Genomic DNA, 15,703 nt, shown 5'->3' on the forward strand with positions numbered 1-15,703 from the left:
AGTGAGTAAAACATAAACTTAATAGTACATAGAATTGCGTATCAACATTCACAAAGTTTAACTTACATAGAAATGATCTTGACAGCAAAACAAGCTGGTGCTAAGCGATATCGATGAAGTATCATTCCGTCTTGCGATTTCGAACCATTTCTTCCTAATATCTCCTTTTAGCACCGATACAAAATTTTTTAAAGGTGTAGAAATAGTTGTACTCTTACACAAGGGAACAAAGCACCACTTGTAATTGCGTTTCTTTACTGTAATTCGTTTCTTTTCGGTAATTTTTGATGCTTTCAAAACAAACTGTCTACTCGATCTAACCTGTTTACTGAATAATGACGTCACATCGACGACGCCATCAAGGCGCGCGAAAAACTGGGCGTTTAAATCAATCGCAATTTTCAAACTCATTAAAAAAATTATTTAACGATTTTTAATTACTTTTGTTATTGTAATAGTTGTTTTTAGTATCAGAACTAATTTTAAATGAAAAACGAAAAATCGTGGAGGACCCTTTTGATATTTTTTTACGGCTCTCTTGATAAAAATCTATGTTGTGACTGCGACAGTGATAATCAATCGGCGGAATCCGAAGAATATGTAATCTTCAATTTTCTTTTATTTAAAAGTATGTACATATGTAGACAGGAGAGAGGATCCGTCACAGGCGAAGCTCCTCCCCCGCATAAAAAAGCTAATCTAACTCCAAAGTTATTTCTAAAAATTGAAATTAAAATTTAATAGAAAAAACTAATCTAACTCCAAGCCTATAATTCTGACCAAATTTTAATTTCTGGTTTTTCGAAGTAGGCTTGGAGTTAGATTAGTTTTTTTATGCGGGGGAGGAACTTCGCCACTTACATGTGTACTTTTAAATAAAAGAAAATAAGTAGGTTTTTTCATCCCACCTGTCAATTTTGACAATTGATAACACTTGATAACTTTTGTTCCATTTGAGAGCGACGATTTTAACTTTTATATTCGGATTTAACACGCCAAAATACACAATATTTGTTAAGTTTTAGCCAAATCGGTGAGAGGAAGCCACTTTCCTTAATTCATAATTACCCGAAGATTTATTTAAATTATAAAAAAGCGACTTTTTCCAAATAAAGATTACAACAAAGATGTCATCCCCAAATGATTTCCAATCGATTCTATAATATTCATTGTACACATTAAACATAGTTGCTATCTGCTAACTTGACGCTCGATAAAATTTTGTTAATAATTAACAAATTAAACTTTCCTAAAAGATTCCCAAATTATATAAAAAAGAATAATTTAAAAATATTTAATTTGTCTGCTAACTCTATGGCGGTGGGATATCTGGGGGATGACGGGTGGTTCCGTGGCTGCGCGAGTAATTATAGTAACTCAAAAGTCCGTAATTTGATTCCGGCCCGGCCTTCATTCCGCGTATATCTTGTTTAAGAGGTGGATTCCCTGTTTAATGGGAAGTTAAGGATTAAATATCCATATGGATTGATAATTGTTTTATAGCCGGTAAGAGCTTAGTATTCAGCGCCATCACTTCTTATACTTTGCATTACCTCCTCCTTCCTCCCCGAAGAGATAAGCATGAGATATCTTAGGGTGCGGTTACATGGACTGATATTTTCCGCGTAACGCGTAACCGCGTAACCAATTAAGCCTTGTGTCCACGATGCTAGAAATCGGTCCGAGTCCTCGGTCTGAGAAAAAGTTACTAGAAACAGACGAAGAGTAAAGTGAATTAAGCTAAGGTTAAAGTTATGCGACGTTGATGCAACCATGCCTTAGTATTTAATTTTTCTTAAGGTGATCCTAAAGCCGTGATTCTAGCCGGTTTTTTTCTTAGCACTAATCTTTTAATTGGTTTTATAGAAATGCAAAATTCTTGTCTAGAATTAAAGTACGCATCAAAATCTAGGTCATGGTGGTCGAATTTATATCGAAAACGAAAAAAAATTAATATTTTTGGTTATACGTGACGACCACCACATATAAATTCGACCACCATGACCTAGATTTTGATGCGTACTTTAATTCTAGACAAGAATTTTGCATTTCTATAAAGCCAATTAAAAGATTAGTGCTAAGAAAAAAACCGAAAAAAACCGGCTAGGATCACGGCTTTAGGATCACCTTAAGATTTAGAATAGCTTCGTCTCTGTAAGACATATTTTTATATAATAAAGATGTCTCACATGTAATTATATATTCCTTACATGTTGTTCTCTATTATGCTTATTTAATATTACTCCAATCCACACTTCTAATGTATAACATCAATTATACCTGCTTTGTAAAAAAAGGTCATTTTTACGTCACCTTGATGTCAAGATGATGTCAAGATTATATGCTCCTAACGGGCCATTTTGACGTCACGATGACGCGTAAAAAATGATTACAAAATGATGTCATTTTGACATTTTCGTGACTGATTTGTTCTATAGCGCCTTCTTCTTTTAACATGAACTAAAAATCTATATTTCGGCTAATTACCGAGTTTATAAATATTTAATTAAAATTATCTGGGTGACTCACAAACCTTTTTAATCACACTTCATAACTCTTCATACAAAATACAAACGATTCCGTATAAAAACTTTTATTAATTTATCTATTTCGGCTAAATGCATAGTGTAAAAATAATTAATTAATTACAATTAAACGAATGACTTACAAACCTTTTGAATTGCACTTCAAAAGTCTTCATACGAAATACAAATGATTTCATATGGTAGATTCTTTCCCGGACATTCATTTCCGGTCAAATACATACGAATAAAAAAACCGGCTAGAATCACGGCTTTAGGATCACAAACAGAATGCAGAACTCATATGCGCATGCGCTATGGTATCTGCATTCTGCCCATGGCTTCTGAATTTTCAATCTACATAAAAATATATAAGCATAGTTTATGTAGATTGAAAATTCAGAAGCCACAGCCATGGGCAGAATACAGGCAGATACTATAGCGCATGCGCATATGGCTTCTGCAAGGTCAATCCAGACAAACTTGCATAGCGCATAAACATAAGCATAAGAGAATTGATTGGTCCATATGCATGTGCATAAGGAAATAGACCAATCCGTTTCTTTATGCATATGGTTATGCACCTATGTAAGTTTGTCTGGATAGACCTTTAAAGCGGGGAGCACACACTTTTGAACAACGCATAATGCGCAAACATAAGAAAGTTGATTGGTCCATACACATGTGCATAGGAAATAGACCAATCAATTTTCTTATGCTTACGCATTATGCGTTGTGCAGAAGTGTGTGCTTTCAGCTTTAAGGCTATCGCACACAAAATGCATAGCTTAGCATAAGTGTAGCATAAAGTCCCTTGCACAATGCCAGGCCACAGGCAATAGGAACAGGAAATAACCCAAAAATCTTTAATTACAACCTAAAAAATTCGAATGCTATGATTGGTTGGCGACAGGCAATAGGCACAGAATTCCCAACGTGACGGAAACTCTGTGTCTATTGCCTGTATCACTGTTTATTCTGCATTTATACATGATTTCTGATTTCTATTCCCTGTTCCTATTGCTGTATGCAGACACCATAGCGCATGCGCATATGGCGCCTGCATTCGTGCTCATGGCTCCTGCAATTTTATGTGCTTCCACCTTAAGGTCAATCCAGACAAACTTGCATAGGTGCATAAGCATATATGCATAAGTCCCAGTCTACAATAGGTGTTTTAAGCCCTAAGCCTTAAGAAATTGTTCAATTACAGTTGAATTTGAGGAGAATAATTGACTGTGATTGGACAATTTCTTAAAGGTCTATTCAGACAAACTTGCATATTAGGTGCATAACCATATGCATAAAGAAACGGATTGGTCTATTTCCTTATGCACATGCATATGGACTAATCAATTCTTTTATGCTTATGTTTATGGGCTTATGTAAGTTTGTGTGGATATAGCTTAAGGCTTAGGGCTTAAAACACCTATTGTAGACGGGCACTAATGCTAGGTCTACAATGCGAGTCGTAAAGTCGTGAGTCGTAAAAACTGACCAATCACAATCGAATTTGAGGAGAATAATCGACTGTGATTGGTCAATTCTTACGACTCACGACTTTACGACTCGCATTGTAGATCTAGCATAAAGCGGGGAGCACACACTTCTGCATAACGCATAATACGTAAGCATAAGAAAACTGATTGGTCTATTTCCTTATGCACATGTGTATGGACCAATCAATTTTCTTATGCTTACGCATAATGCGTTGTGCAGAAGTGTGTGCTCACCGCTTAATGCTAGGTCTACAATAGGTGTTTTAAGCCCTAAACCCTAAGAAATTGACCAATCACAATGGAATTTGAGGAGAATATTCGACTGTGATTGGTCAATTTCTTACGGCTTAGAGCTTAAATACCCTTAGCAAGGTTGTAGACCAGCACTTATGGCCATCATAAATCAGCCTTCAAGTTAATCGGAGTTTGGTCGAAGTGGCCCTTAAGTTTTAATTGCACGATATTGTTCTTACACGTTTTCCCTACAGCGCCTATATCCAATTTTTAAAATCAATTATAGCGCTCTACATTTTTGTGCGTACTTTAATTCTGTAAGTCTTGTGTACACGATACTAGAAATCGGTCCGAGTTTCGGTTTAAGCCAATGAAACTGCTGCTTTTCTGTAAGAGCTGAAAGTTGATTGGCTTAAACCGAAACTCGGACCGATTTTTAGTATCGTGTACACAAGGCTTAAAAGAGTTCGCAATTCCGTAAAGCTAATTAAAAGTTGTATGTATTTAATTAAATGTCGGTAACGACTACCACTATAGAATCCCCTTAATACTTTATGTCAAATAAAATTTTAACAGTTCTTATTTCTATAATTATATAATATTATACCTATTATATAATATTGGGTTTGTTTCTTTTAGCTGCACTAGCTGAACTAGGTCACACTGATGCAGTAAATTAGAGTGAAACAGAATATACTTGTCTCACTCTAACTCATTGCACCAATTCAGTCTAGTTCAGCCAGTGCAGCTGGAAAAGAAACAGACAAATTATGTAACATTTGATTAAAGTATTAAACTATAAGTATACCTAGGCTGCATTCCGATATTCACCGTCAGCAACTTTCAGTACTGAAAATCTATAGTATACGTGACATAAAATATAGATTTGCAGTGCTGACGTGAATATCGGAATACAGCCCTAGTAAAGATATATAACAAATTTTTTAGATAAAAATTATTTTATTTTGTAAGATTTTTACAATGATTTACACACGTGTAGATTTCAAATCATTTGTTTTCTAAAGATATTTCAAAATTAGTAGTTTCTTAAATAAAATATTTATTTTTTTATTTTTTATTATAGAGCATTGTTATGACAGATTAATAATATATTTGAAGCAGAAAGGTCTCATTCTAATTATTTGTTCATGATATTTCATTATTTATTTTTCTACTTATTATATAAACTATGCACATACAAACTATGTATTTATTTTAATCCAGATATATTATTCTGTTTGAAATATCATAGTTGAAAAATGACTTTAAAGAATGATTGTATATATTTTAGAAATTGCAACATAGATACTCCATAAAGCAACTTTTGTGCAAAGGACTTCTTCAAACTCTACTAATTAAAAAAATATTTACATGTTAACACTTATACCAAACATATTGTAACTTTCTTTCTGTAAAATATTAAAATATTAGAATAGCTATAATCTGCCCTTACCTGCCCTATCTTTTGTATATAATGCCTTTATTTTCAATTTTATATCTAAGTGGCTCCCTTTAAATATTTTTATCTAATTTATATTCTTCTTTGGATATTAAAATTGAGTCATTTATGTTACATATTTATAGATAACTTTGTTAATGTCTCTATCAATAATATATTTATCACAGTAGTATGTTATTACAAACTTTTTATCTGAAAGAATTTTTGTGTATAAGTATTTTTGTTAATATAAAAAATAAATACAGTAAAGATGAAATATAACAGACTTAATAAGCATATGATTAAAATACATAATATAAATTGATTAACTAACCTGATTTAATCATCCCATTCATCATCGTCAGTAGTATCACTAGTGGATTCTTCGCTTTCACTATGAATTGCACGAGATCGTTCAGCCAGAGCTCTAGATAATGCGTCGGCCAAACCACCACGAAGTGCAGGTACTGTATTAGATTTTGCTTCATTTCGAACAGGTTTCAGTTCAATGCCTTCACGTATCTGTCGTAGCAAGTCTCCCCTTGAATCCTCAACTAATGCTGGTTTGATCTCTGTCTTATCAACTTTCTATAAAGTAAAATATCTATCAAATCATGTTTCTGATATAGTTAAGACTAAGATTGAGATTGTTTCATTTCTTTTTTTTTCAATTAATTAGCTGGAAAGATTTGTATATTTGTTCAGATAAAAATAATTAGATTTTTCCTCATTATTTTTTCCTTTTCTTTCTTCTCCTTTTTTCACCGTTTATTTTTCTACCTTATTTTTCCATTTTCTATATTATTTAAACATATTTACTAAACTAAATACTAAAAACATTAAAGAACAGAAAGTTAATGCTTTCTTTTTTCATTTTTATATACAATAGAGTCCGAGAACAGCATAATTTTTTATATTATTCTATTCTCATTTAACATATAATATTTCAGAATTAATATAGTATTCCACTAAGTAAGTTATTATATAATTTTAATATTTGTTTAAAATGTATTTTTTTTCTTTAATCTTTAGGAAGCAAAAATTTATAAAAGATTAAAAGTATAGAAATAGAATTCTAATCTTATCTCTCGTTATCACAACAGAAATCAATCTTTTTGAGTATTTTATGATGTCAGAAATTTCTTATCAAGAATTAAAATATGACATTATTCATATAATCTACACACTTACATTTGTAGATTATTAGTGTTTTGATAGTCCAATGATAAAACAAAATGATATTGTACATTTGATTGAAGTATAAATATAAAACAAATTAATTAAAATTAAAAAACGTTACAATATATAATTAGAGATTATAATTATCTTAGAAAACATGAAAAACAAAACTCCATATAGAAGTGGAAGAATTTTAATTCCACAATCCTAATTTTACAGTAACATGGAATTAAAAATAAAATAACTATTTATTGCTATATACTTGGTTTCTGGTAAAGTAGATACTCTTATACATACTACACAATGCATAGACAAGATGCATACAGCATCACATATTACATCCATGGACAACGATTTGTCCATACTAGACTTGTAAAGTAAGTCTGAAAGATATCCATCCTGTCCTATCTAGTAGATTTATATACAGGGTTTATCAAAAGTATGAAAATCCCTTAATTTTACGAAAACCATACATTTTACAAAAAAAGTTTTAGACAAAACTTATAGGGTTTAAAAAGATCTATTTACTAATCTTACCAGTTTGACCTTACATGGCGTCGTTAAGGTCAAGTCAGGGTCATATACAAAATTTGAATTTTTTAAATTTGACCTATTTTTTATTGCATATTCTTGTACCCTTTGTCAATATATTTTCGGCTCTCAGTGTACACATACATACATATACACGCACATACGTACATACGCATACACGCACATATGCGAGCGCGCACATACATACATACATACACATATACACACACATATACATATACATACACATATACACTTACTCACTCACTCACTCACTCATTTACTCATACATACACACACACATACACACACATACAAACCCACACATGTATATAAAATATACACATATACATGAATCTACTAAATGGAACGGGATAGGTATTTTTCGAACTTGCTTCACTAGTTTGACATAGGATGAATCATTGTCTACAGATGTACAGATGGACTATGGATGTATCACATATTACATATACATCAATTCTATAATAAAGATTAAAATACAAAGATCTAAAAAAAATTAGAAAAATAGTATTTTTATACATATAATTACGTTTATGTAATTTTAGTATAAAAGAGAAAATGCAAAAGAAAAAAAATTGATGAATTTTTGTAAAACAAATTGATTCTTAGTAAAAAATATCATAGATCACTCATGTTTGTACATACCCTTAAAATTGTGCCGCTTCTAATAGATTCCATGAGCATTGGTCTAAGATCTGTGATTGAGTCTTCATTATTGTTATTAGTAACATTTGTGCTGTTAGGGCTACTCAAGTCTGATAAAGGTGGCAGAGGTGGTGGTGCAGGAATGTTTGTACTGATTTTCGAAGGAGCTCTAACTGGAGCTGAAGCTAGAGCTGGAGCTGGAGCTGGACCTGGAGCTGGAGCTGGAGCTGGAGGTGGAGCTAGAGCTTGAGGTGGAGGTGGAGGTGGAGGTGGCGGAAGAGCCGGTGCCGAAGTTATAGTTGGTGGAGGTGGTCTTGATGGTAAGATTCTGTGTACTGGTGGAATATTGGACGAAACAATTAAAGGTACACTCGGAGGTAGGCTAGATGGCACACTTGGTAATGCAGAAGATGTGCTAAAACGATTTGGAGGTAAAGGCGGAGCAATACGTGTTTGATGCTGAAACACAAAAAATATAGCGTTTTTATTGTTATATATACAATTATATATTATTTTAATATTATATTTTAATGCTATATATAATATTAGTATTTTAAATTTGTTAATGTAATATATATGAAACTATGTAAAAAGCTATATATCATAAAAAATAAGATTATATATGTTAGGCTCAAAAACAGAAAATACTCACTGAGCAAAAAACCGACTACGTGTTCTGGCATATTCAAAAAGGCCACAATGCAAAATTTGTATCGTGGAACTTTCAAAAACGCTTACAACGCGTTTGTAAATGAAAATGTAAAAATGCCATAACGTGTTGTGCATGTTTATTGATACAGCCATGACGCAATGTAGATGTTTTTGATAGAAATAAAGTTATAAAGATAATTAGCAGTTAGCCTTATGTAGACTAACTGTTAACTTTCTTTACAATTTAGTTTCTTTATAATTTTATTTTTATCACATCGTGTCATGGCTGATCAATAAGCGTCCACAATGCATTGTGGCATTTTCACACTGCTAGAACGCGTTGTGAGCATTTTTGACACAAATTTCGTATTGTGGCCTTTTTGGATATGCCAGAACGCGTTGTAATCGGTTTTTTCGCTCAGTGAACGTTTTTGGTCTTTGTCCTTGACATATATACATACATATATATATATACATACATATATATACATATATATATATATATATATATATATATATATATATATATATATATATGTATGTGTGTATGTATATATTTATAGGACTATTTTAATTAATCCACGTGATTATCCCAAATTATTTGTTATTCGGAAAAATGTTTCAAATAGAACTAACTCTATTTTGAGGAGGTCATCTTATGATGAACACAAATCTTGCCTAGTGGAGGTGTATGAGATTTCAAGGTAACCTTTGTTTTTTAAAATGAAACTCTTTATTTTTTATTTTATCACCTTTTTCTATTAATCAATTTAAATAACTTTCGTTTGAAACATTTTTTTATTTGCTTAATATATTTTTAGACATTCTAGGAAAATTTGGTAAATTTTTCAATATTTAACTTATGATATCTTAATAATTGTTTATTGGAGGGAAAAATAATACAGAACTTTTTGACTTAATTTGGTTTCAACAATATGCTACTGCAATAGTGCCCCTACTTTTATAAACACTTATATATGTTATAACGTAATTTATACAATATTCTATTTTTAGACACTATTGCAACAGCATATTCTTAAGACCAAATCAAGTCAAAAAGTCCTGTACCACTTTTTACTCCAACAAACAATTACAAGATATCGTAAGCTAAATATTGAAAAATTTACTGAATTTTTCTTGAATATCTAAAAAAAATATTAGACAAATAAAAAAGTGTTTCAGACAAAGGTTGTTCAAAAATTGATTAATAGAAAAAGTGATAAAATAAAATAAAGGGTTCTTGAAAAAGAGTCATTAAAAAAATAAAAGTTACCTTTAAATCTCAGAAGCATCTCCACTAGACAAGATTTGTGACCATCAAAAGATAACCCCCTCGAAATAAAGTAAGTTCTATTCTAAATATTTTTTTCGAATAACGAATAGTTTAGGAGATAATCGCGAGATTAATTAAAATGGCCTACCTTGTATAAAAGTATAAATTAAGTTTATGATTTAAAGATTAAAGATATTAATCTAGTATAATATACTAAAAATTTTTATTTTATGTAATAAAATTATGTAATAAAATTTTCAATATAAGATATTAAGGTGGTTCGATGGCTACAACAAAATGCAGAGAATTTCATGAAATTTTAATATGTTGTTCTGCAATGCAAAATAGAATTATGTGAATTTTTTGGGAATTTTTCACCGTCCCGTTTTAAAAAAATTCTATTCCAAAAACCTAAAAAGTACAATTTTAGGAGTAGATTTATTTCAAAACGGGACGGTGAAAAATTCCCAAAAAATTCACATAATTCTATTTTGCATTCCAGAACAACATATTAAAATTGCATGAAACTGGCTGCATTTTTAACATAGGTTCTTATGGTTTTTATGGGAAATGACATATTGCATATACCTTCAGAATGAAATAAGTGCAAGAAAAAATGCAAATGATAAAGAAAAAGAAATTTGCACATGTAACTTAATAATTTACAAATAAATGAGCGAAAGAAAGGGGAAGGTTACCGCACATTTCGTAGAAAAATTAATTATTAAAGCATAAATTGCTTGATTTTTTGTCTGCATAGACTGTCATGGTCGTGAACGACGTGAACAGCAGCACGCATTATACACGCGGCGACCAATCAGAGCAATCCCCTTCATTCCCACTACTTCAAACGCTAGTGCGCTGTTTCCAGAACCCCCGCGTCCCACTACTCCCTCCGATGAAGCCATCGAACCTCCTTAATATTTATAATCTTTATAATATATGTATTAACCCTAGTTTGCCATATTCGATCCAGTGGACCGCTGAATGTTTTTCAGTTTTCTAGTTTTCACATAATAACATAATTTTATAGTTTCCTTATAATAAGTTCAGTTTAAACTTTAAACTAAAATCATTTTCTTAACTTGATATTATCATAAATCTTATTTAGACTATGTATTTCCAATTCCTATATCACAAGCTCAAAAATATTAATTAGATTGAAAATAACAATACAACAAAGTTGAGCGGTCTCACGGACTAGTTTGTGATAAATTAAGGACTCGAAAATAAGTGTAACTCTAGCCAGAGTATTCTAAAAATATTATTTGAAAAGTTTTTATAAAAGAAATACAATTATATATATATATATAATTTTTGCGATCAATAACATTTATTTTAATAATATAATAATAAATTCTTTTATTATTCCAATATTTTTATTTTATTATAAATTTTATAGAAAATTATAATTTGTTTAATAAAATTTATACTTATTGTTTATATAGTAAAAAACAAAAATGTTAGTTAATAAATCAGTCAAAGAGAAAAGAGCGACGAGCCATAACAAGATAACAGTGTTATAAAATTCTGTTTTATAACAGTTATCCTGTTACGGCTCGTCGCTCCTTTCCCTTTGACTGATTTATTTTTAATCTTTTGAGCCTTTTGATTTATATTACTTAATAAAGCTATTAATTAACATTAATATTACCAATATCAGAATAAAACTCACAGGTATTGTTCGTGCTGGAACAGGTGGAGGATATTCCTGCCTCTGTGGCAGTGCAGGAGGCTCATTACTATTTTTTGCATTAACCAATGGCCGAATATCTTCTTGCACTGCACTCATACCTCCGTTCCTTTCAATGAAATCATAAATAAACTTCCGAGTACCTTTATCTTGGAGTTCATATTCCGAAACACCAGCATTATTAAAAAATTGTTGTAATTGTGAATCTACAGAATCTAATTCTAAACCTTTGTTATTAACATCCCATCCTAAGTGTGCCACATGTCTGTAAAGAGATAAAAGTAATATTCATGTACGGTTTAAATAACTAATAAACATATAATGCAAAATAAAATTTGAATCTATACCTGAAATTAGAAGGGAGACTGATATCATCCTTAGTCAACTTGCGCTTAAGATCTTGTTCACTTTTTTTCTTTTTAGTTTTATACATTGAACTACTAGAAGCACTTCTATTAACACCAACTGTAGCAGGCGCACCATTTGACAAATTACCTGATGGACCTGATGTGACACTAAAGGATGATATTTTACTTTGATTCTTCCAAGGCAAAGTACTACTAGCTTGCATTTCTTTTGCTTTCCTTTCTTGCCTTCTTTGACGTTTAGCATTTAATTTTCCAAGAAGTATATTTCTATTAAAAAAATATAAATATAAGAAAGTAATTATTTCTATAAATCATTCCTTATATATTTTTATAATTAACCTGACGTACTTGTAATAAAACTTTTGTTCCCTTTTATTCATATTAAATTCATGTAAAGCCTAGTCATGCAGTTGTGTATAAGCCTACATGACTAGGCTTCATATCACATTCATTTTACGGCTGTTTATTAACTGTCAAGAGAAAAGGATAGTTTTTGGAACATATTATAAGTGTGTTAAAGCGCTAAAGTGTTTTTTCATCCAAATATCTTATTATTTGACACGCAAGAATTCTCAGTGTGCCATTTCTCGCCTCTAACGTCATGACCTCACATGACGACAGAAAATATCCAGAAGCCTTAACATACCTTAATGTAATAGCTTCAGTTTCGCTTGCAAAATTAAATCCAGCCATACAATCTTCTGCCTCAAATGTATGAAAATATGACATTGGCGCTTTATAATCCATTGAATTATAGATTTCATGTTCCCATAACATTATCTTCCTTTGCAAACAAAATAATCGCAAAAAGAAACTGCGTCTTGGATTATCTCTTATCAAGGTAATAATACCTGTATTCTTTTTAATCCAATCTTTATGTAAGGGAGCTTCAGTCAAATATAATTGTATAACACCAGCTGCTAAACACTAAAACAGCAATACAAACAAGCAATATAAAAAATATGTGTGAGGTATGGACAAAAAGTTCATGAACTTTGTAAAATCTGATATGACAACAGTGGTTAAACGTCAATATTGCAGGTATGCAGCAGCATGTTTATACTATGTTCAGTAACAATTGTGTCTTATTTGAATACGTATGTTGTTGTCAGCAGCTCTTTGTGTAGTAGTGTGCTAGGACACGCGGTCGATTTTTAAATTATCATGGAGAACAAATAACGAATAAACATTAAGTTTCTCCTGAAGTTTCTCCTTGGCTGCGTTCGGAAACGTCACCCGAGTGCACACAAGTATACTCCCTTCTCTTTCTATCTCAGCGAGTTAGAAGAAGAAGAGAGTATACTTGTGTATACCCAGGTGACGTTTTCGAGGTGTTTGAACAAGTTCGATCACGCTCATAACATTTTTGTCAATACATAAAGCCGAAGGATGGCACTGTGTCTCTCAACCACTTAACCCACTTAAAAACAGTAGAACATAAAGTAGACTCACAGTACATCATCTTTAACATTTCATGAATTTTGGTACTATTTTTACCAAGTTTCACGAGATTTTACGTTTATTATGTTTTTTTATTTCTCTATTAATTTTAATCTCGGTTTAACTTACTTTTTATCTTCTTCTAATTTTCAGAACTAAGAAAAGATAAAAAGTAAGTTAAACCGAGATTAAAGTTAATCTACGTTGGTAGAAATAAACATTAGTTGCTCTTCATAATTTAAAAATCGACTACGTGTCTAATACACTATTATACAAAGAGCTACTGACAGATATACATTCAAAGAAGACACAATTGTAACTGAACATGGTATAAACGTGCTGCTACATACCTGCAATATTAAAGTTTGACCACTATTGTCACATCGGATTTTATGTCAGAGTTCACTAACTTTTTGTCCATACCTCATGTACATAATAGTTTAAATTATAAAAACAATATAAAAAATAAATCTCTAATTAATTAAAATTATCTTATAATTATATAAACAATTGTCTTGATAAAAAATGTTAAATGTCCTTTAATGTCCTTTACTTAAGTAAGTAAAATTATATACAAGTTATAATTACTTCTTTAATATATTATAACATCATTCCATTATAATATTTCAATATAAAATATTTTTTAATATTGATATGCATTTACTGCTTAGTGCTTATACAAATTTATATAATATACAAAGTTTGAGTATTCATAAGTAATGTATTATTGTACATATATGTAAATAAAAAAATAAATTATGTTTTTGGATTTATATAAACAATAAAATAAAATAATAGAATTTTGTTATATTATTATTAATCGTAATTAAAAAAAAACTAAATTTTTTTCAATGTATGCTATGATTTCTCTCATTTCCTTAGTACACTAAATTATTTAAAACTACATTTTTACTACAAATTAACTATATATATGCATTTTTATAAATATATGGCTATGTATCTCTTCAGTTTTTTTATATTGTTATTCTAACTATTAATGTTATTATACTAATTATTAAAACTATTCATCAATTGAACCATGTTGAATCGATAGATCAATATCAAGATATTCGTAACGACACTGATAATTACGCGAAAAATTTTCCTAAAAAGTATTACCTGGCATCGATTCCCTATCAGCTGAAAGACTTGTTCATTTTCCTCCGGTTTTAGGAGTATTGTGCCCCTATGCTTGTCCGTGTTGCCTGACTTCATTTTATCGTGAAACTAGGTTAGGATCGTCACGCAGGTATTACTCAATCTAAGGCCGCTCCTCTTTTCGCACCTAAAGCGTTTCTTTCATCTCATTACATCAACGTATGTTGATCTATCGCCCATTCGCATAATCGCACATTCAGCGACGATACAGCCTCGGCAGAGAAGACGGAAGACGAGAGATCCAAATATGCATATATTATTCACGTAAGTTTTGAATCAACTCAATCAACTAAACTTGACTCTAAATACTCTTCGATGACAAATACTCTCACGTCGATATATAAATCCGAGAGAAACTCTCGACTCCACTCGACTCAAGATAACGATGACATTTCTCATCTATCCGGTTCAACGTTCCGCATTTCTGCGTTTCTTCATGTGACGCATTCTCACCAACTCATGGCTTCAGGGAGTCGATTGTGTATCTTGAAACGAGGTGAAAATTATAAAAGTGAACAGATTTTACTAGATTTCCACAAATGAAATCGTAGATACGCTAGTGAATTTCCTCACTTTTGTAATTTTCACCTCATTTCAAGATGCACAATCGACTCCCTGCACACAGAACGCGGAAACGCTTGCCGCGCGGCAAGAAGCGACGCGGTAGCCAATCAACGTGTTGCTTTTCCGTAAGAACCAAAAGTTTATTGGCTACCGCGTTGCTTCTTGCCACACGGCAAGCGTTTCCGCGTCCTGTGTGCAGAAGCCATAAGGGCCAATTTCATTAACCACAGTAAGGGGATCCTGCAGTGACTGGCGAACTTCTTCGATGTCGATAATGTCAACCTTAATTTTGTTTTCCCTATATCTGTCTTTGTCTAACGAAATGACATCTGTCCTTTTTTCGATTGCTCGCCATCTCTCGCAAGATCCAACAACTACTGTTGCTGCTCTTCTTGTCATTCTGCATCCGTATTTGCATTACTAAAATAATTTTTCGATGGATCTTTTTATGTACGCATTGAATCTTACTTCTACTTGCATGATATTA

General features: G+C 31.5%; 1 protein-coding gene and 1 long non-coding RNA gene across 2 annotated transcripts; one reads left to right on the forward strand and one right to left on the reverse strand.

Moving 5' to 3' along the window:
* The first annotated feature begins 1,711 nt into the window (after positions 1–1,711).
* Positions 1,712–2,195, forward strand: LOC112457798. Its single transcript, XR_003041154.1, has 2 exons — positions 1,712–1,800; positions 2,134–2,195. It is a non-coding gene; the product is annotated as an uncharacterized LOC112457798 (long non-coding RNA).
* A 3,832-nt stretch (positions 2,196–6,027) lies between these two features.
* LOC112457799 (neural Wiskott-Aldrich syndrome protein-like) lies at positions 6,028–15,116 on the reverse strand. Its single transcript, XM_025021033.1, has 6 exons — positions 14,614–15,116; positions 12,701–12,981; positions 12,034–12,321; positions 11,669–11,951; positions 8,070–8,528; positions 6,028–6,281 (listed from the first exon to the last, which is right to left on the reverse strand). Exons 1-6 carry the CDS (start codon positions 14,707–14,709, stop codon positions 6,033–6,035), a joined length of 1,656 nt encoding a protein of 551 aa, XP_024876801.1. The 5' UTR covers positions 14,710–15,116; the 3' UTR covers positions 6,028–6,032.
* Between the last annotated feature and the right edge of the window lie 587 nt (positions 15,117–15,703).

Source organism: Temnothorax curvispinosus, unplaced genomic scaffold (assembly GCF_003070985.1).
Source record: "Temnothorax curvispinosus isolate PA1 unplaced genomic scaffold, ASM307098v1 QBEX01008300.1, whole genome shotgun sequence".
Lineage (NCBI taxonomy): Eukaryota > Metazoa > Arthropoda > Insecta > Hymenoptera > Formicidae > Temnothorax > Temnothorax curvispinosus.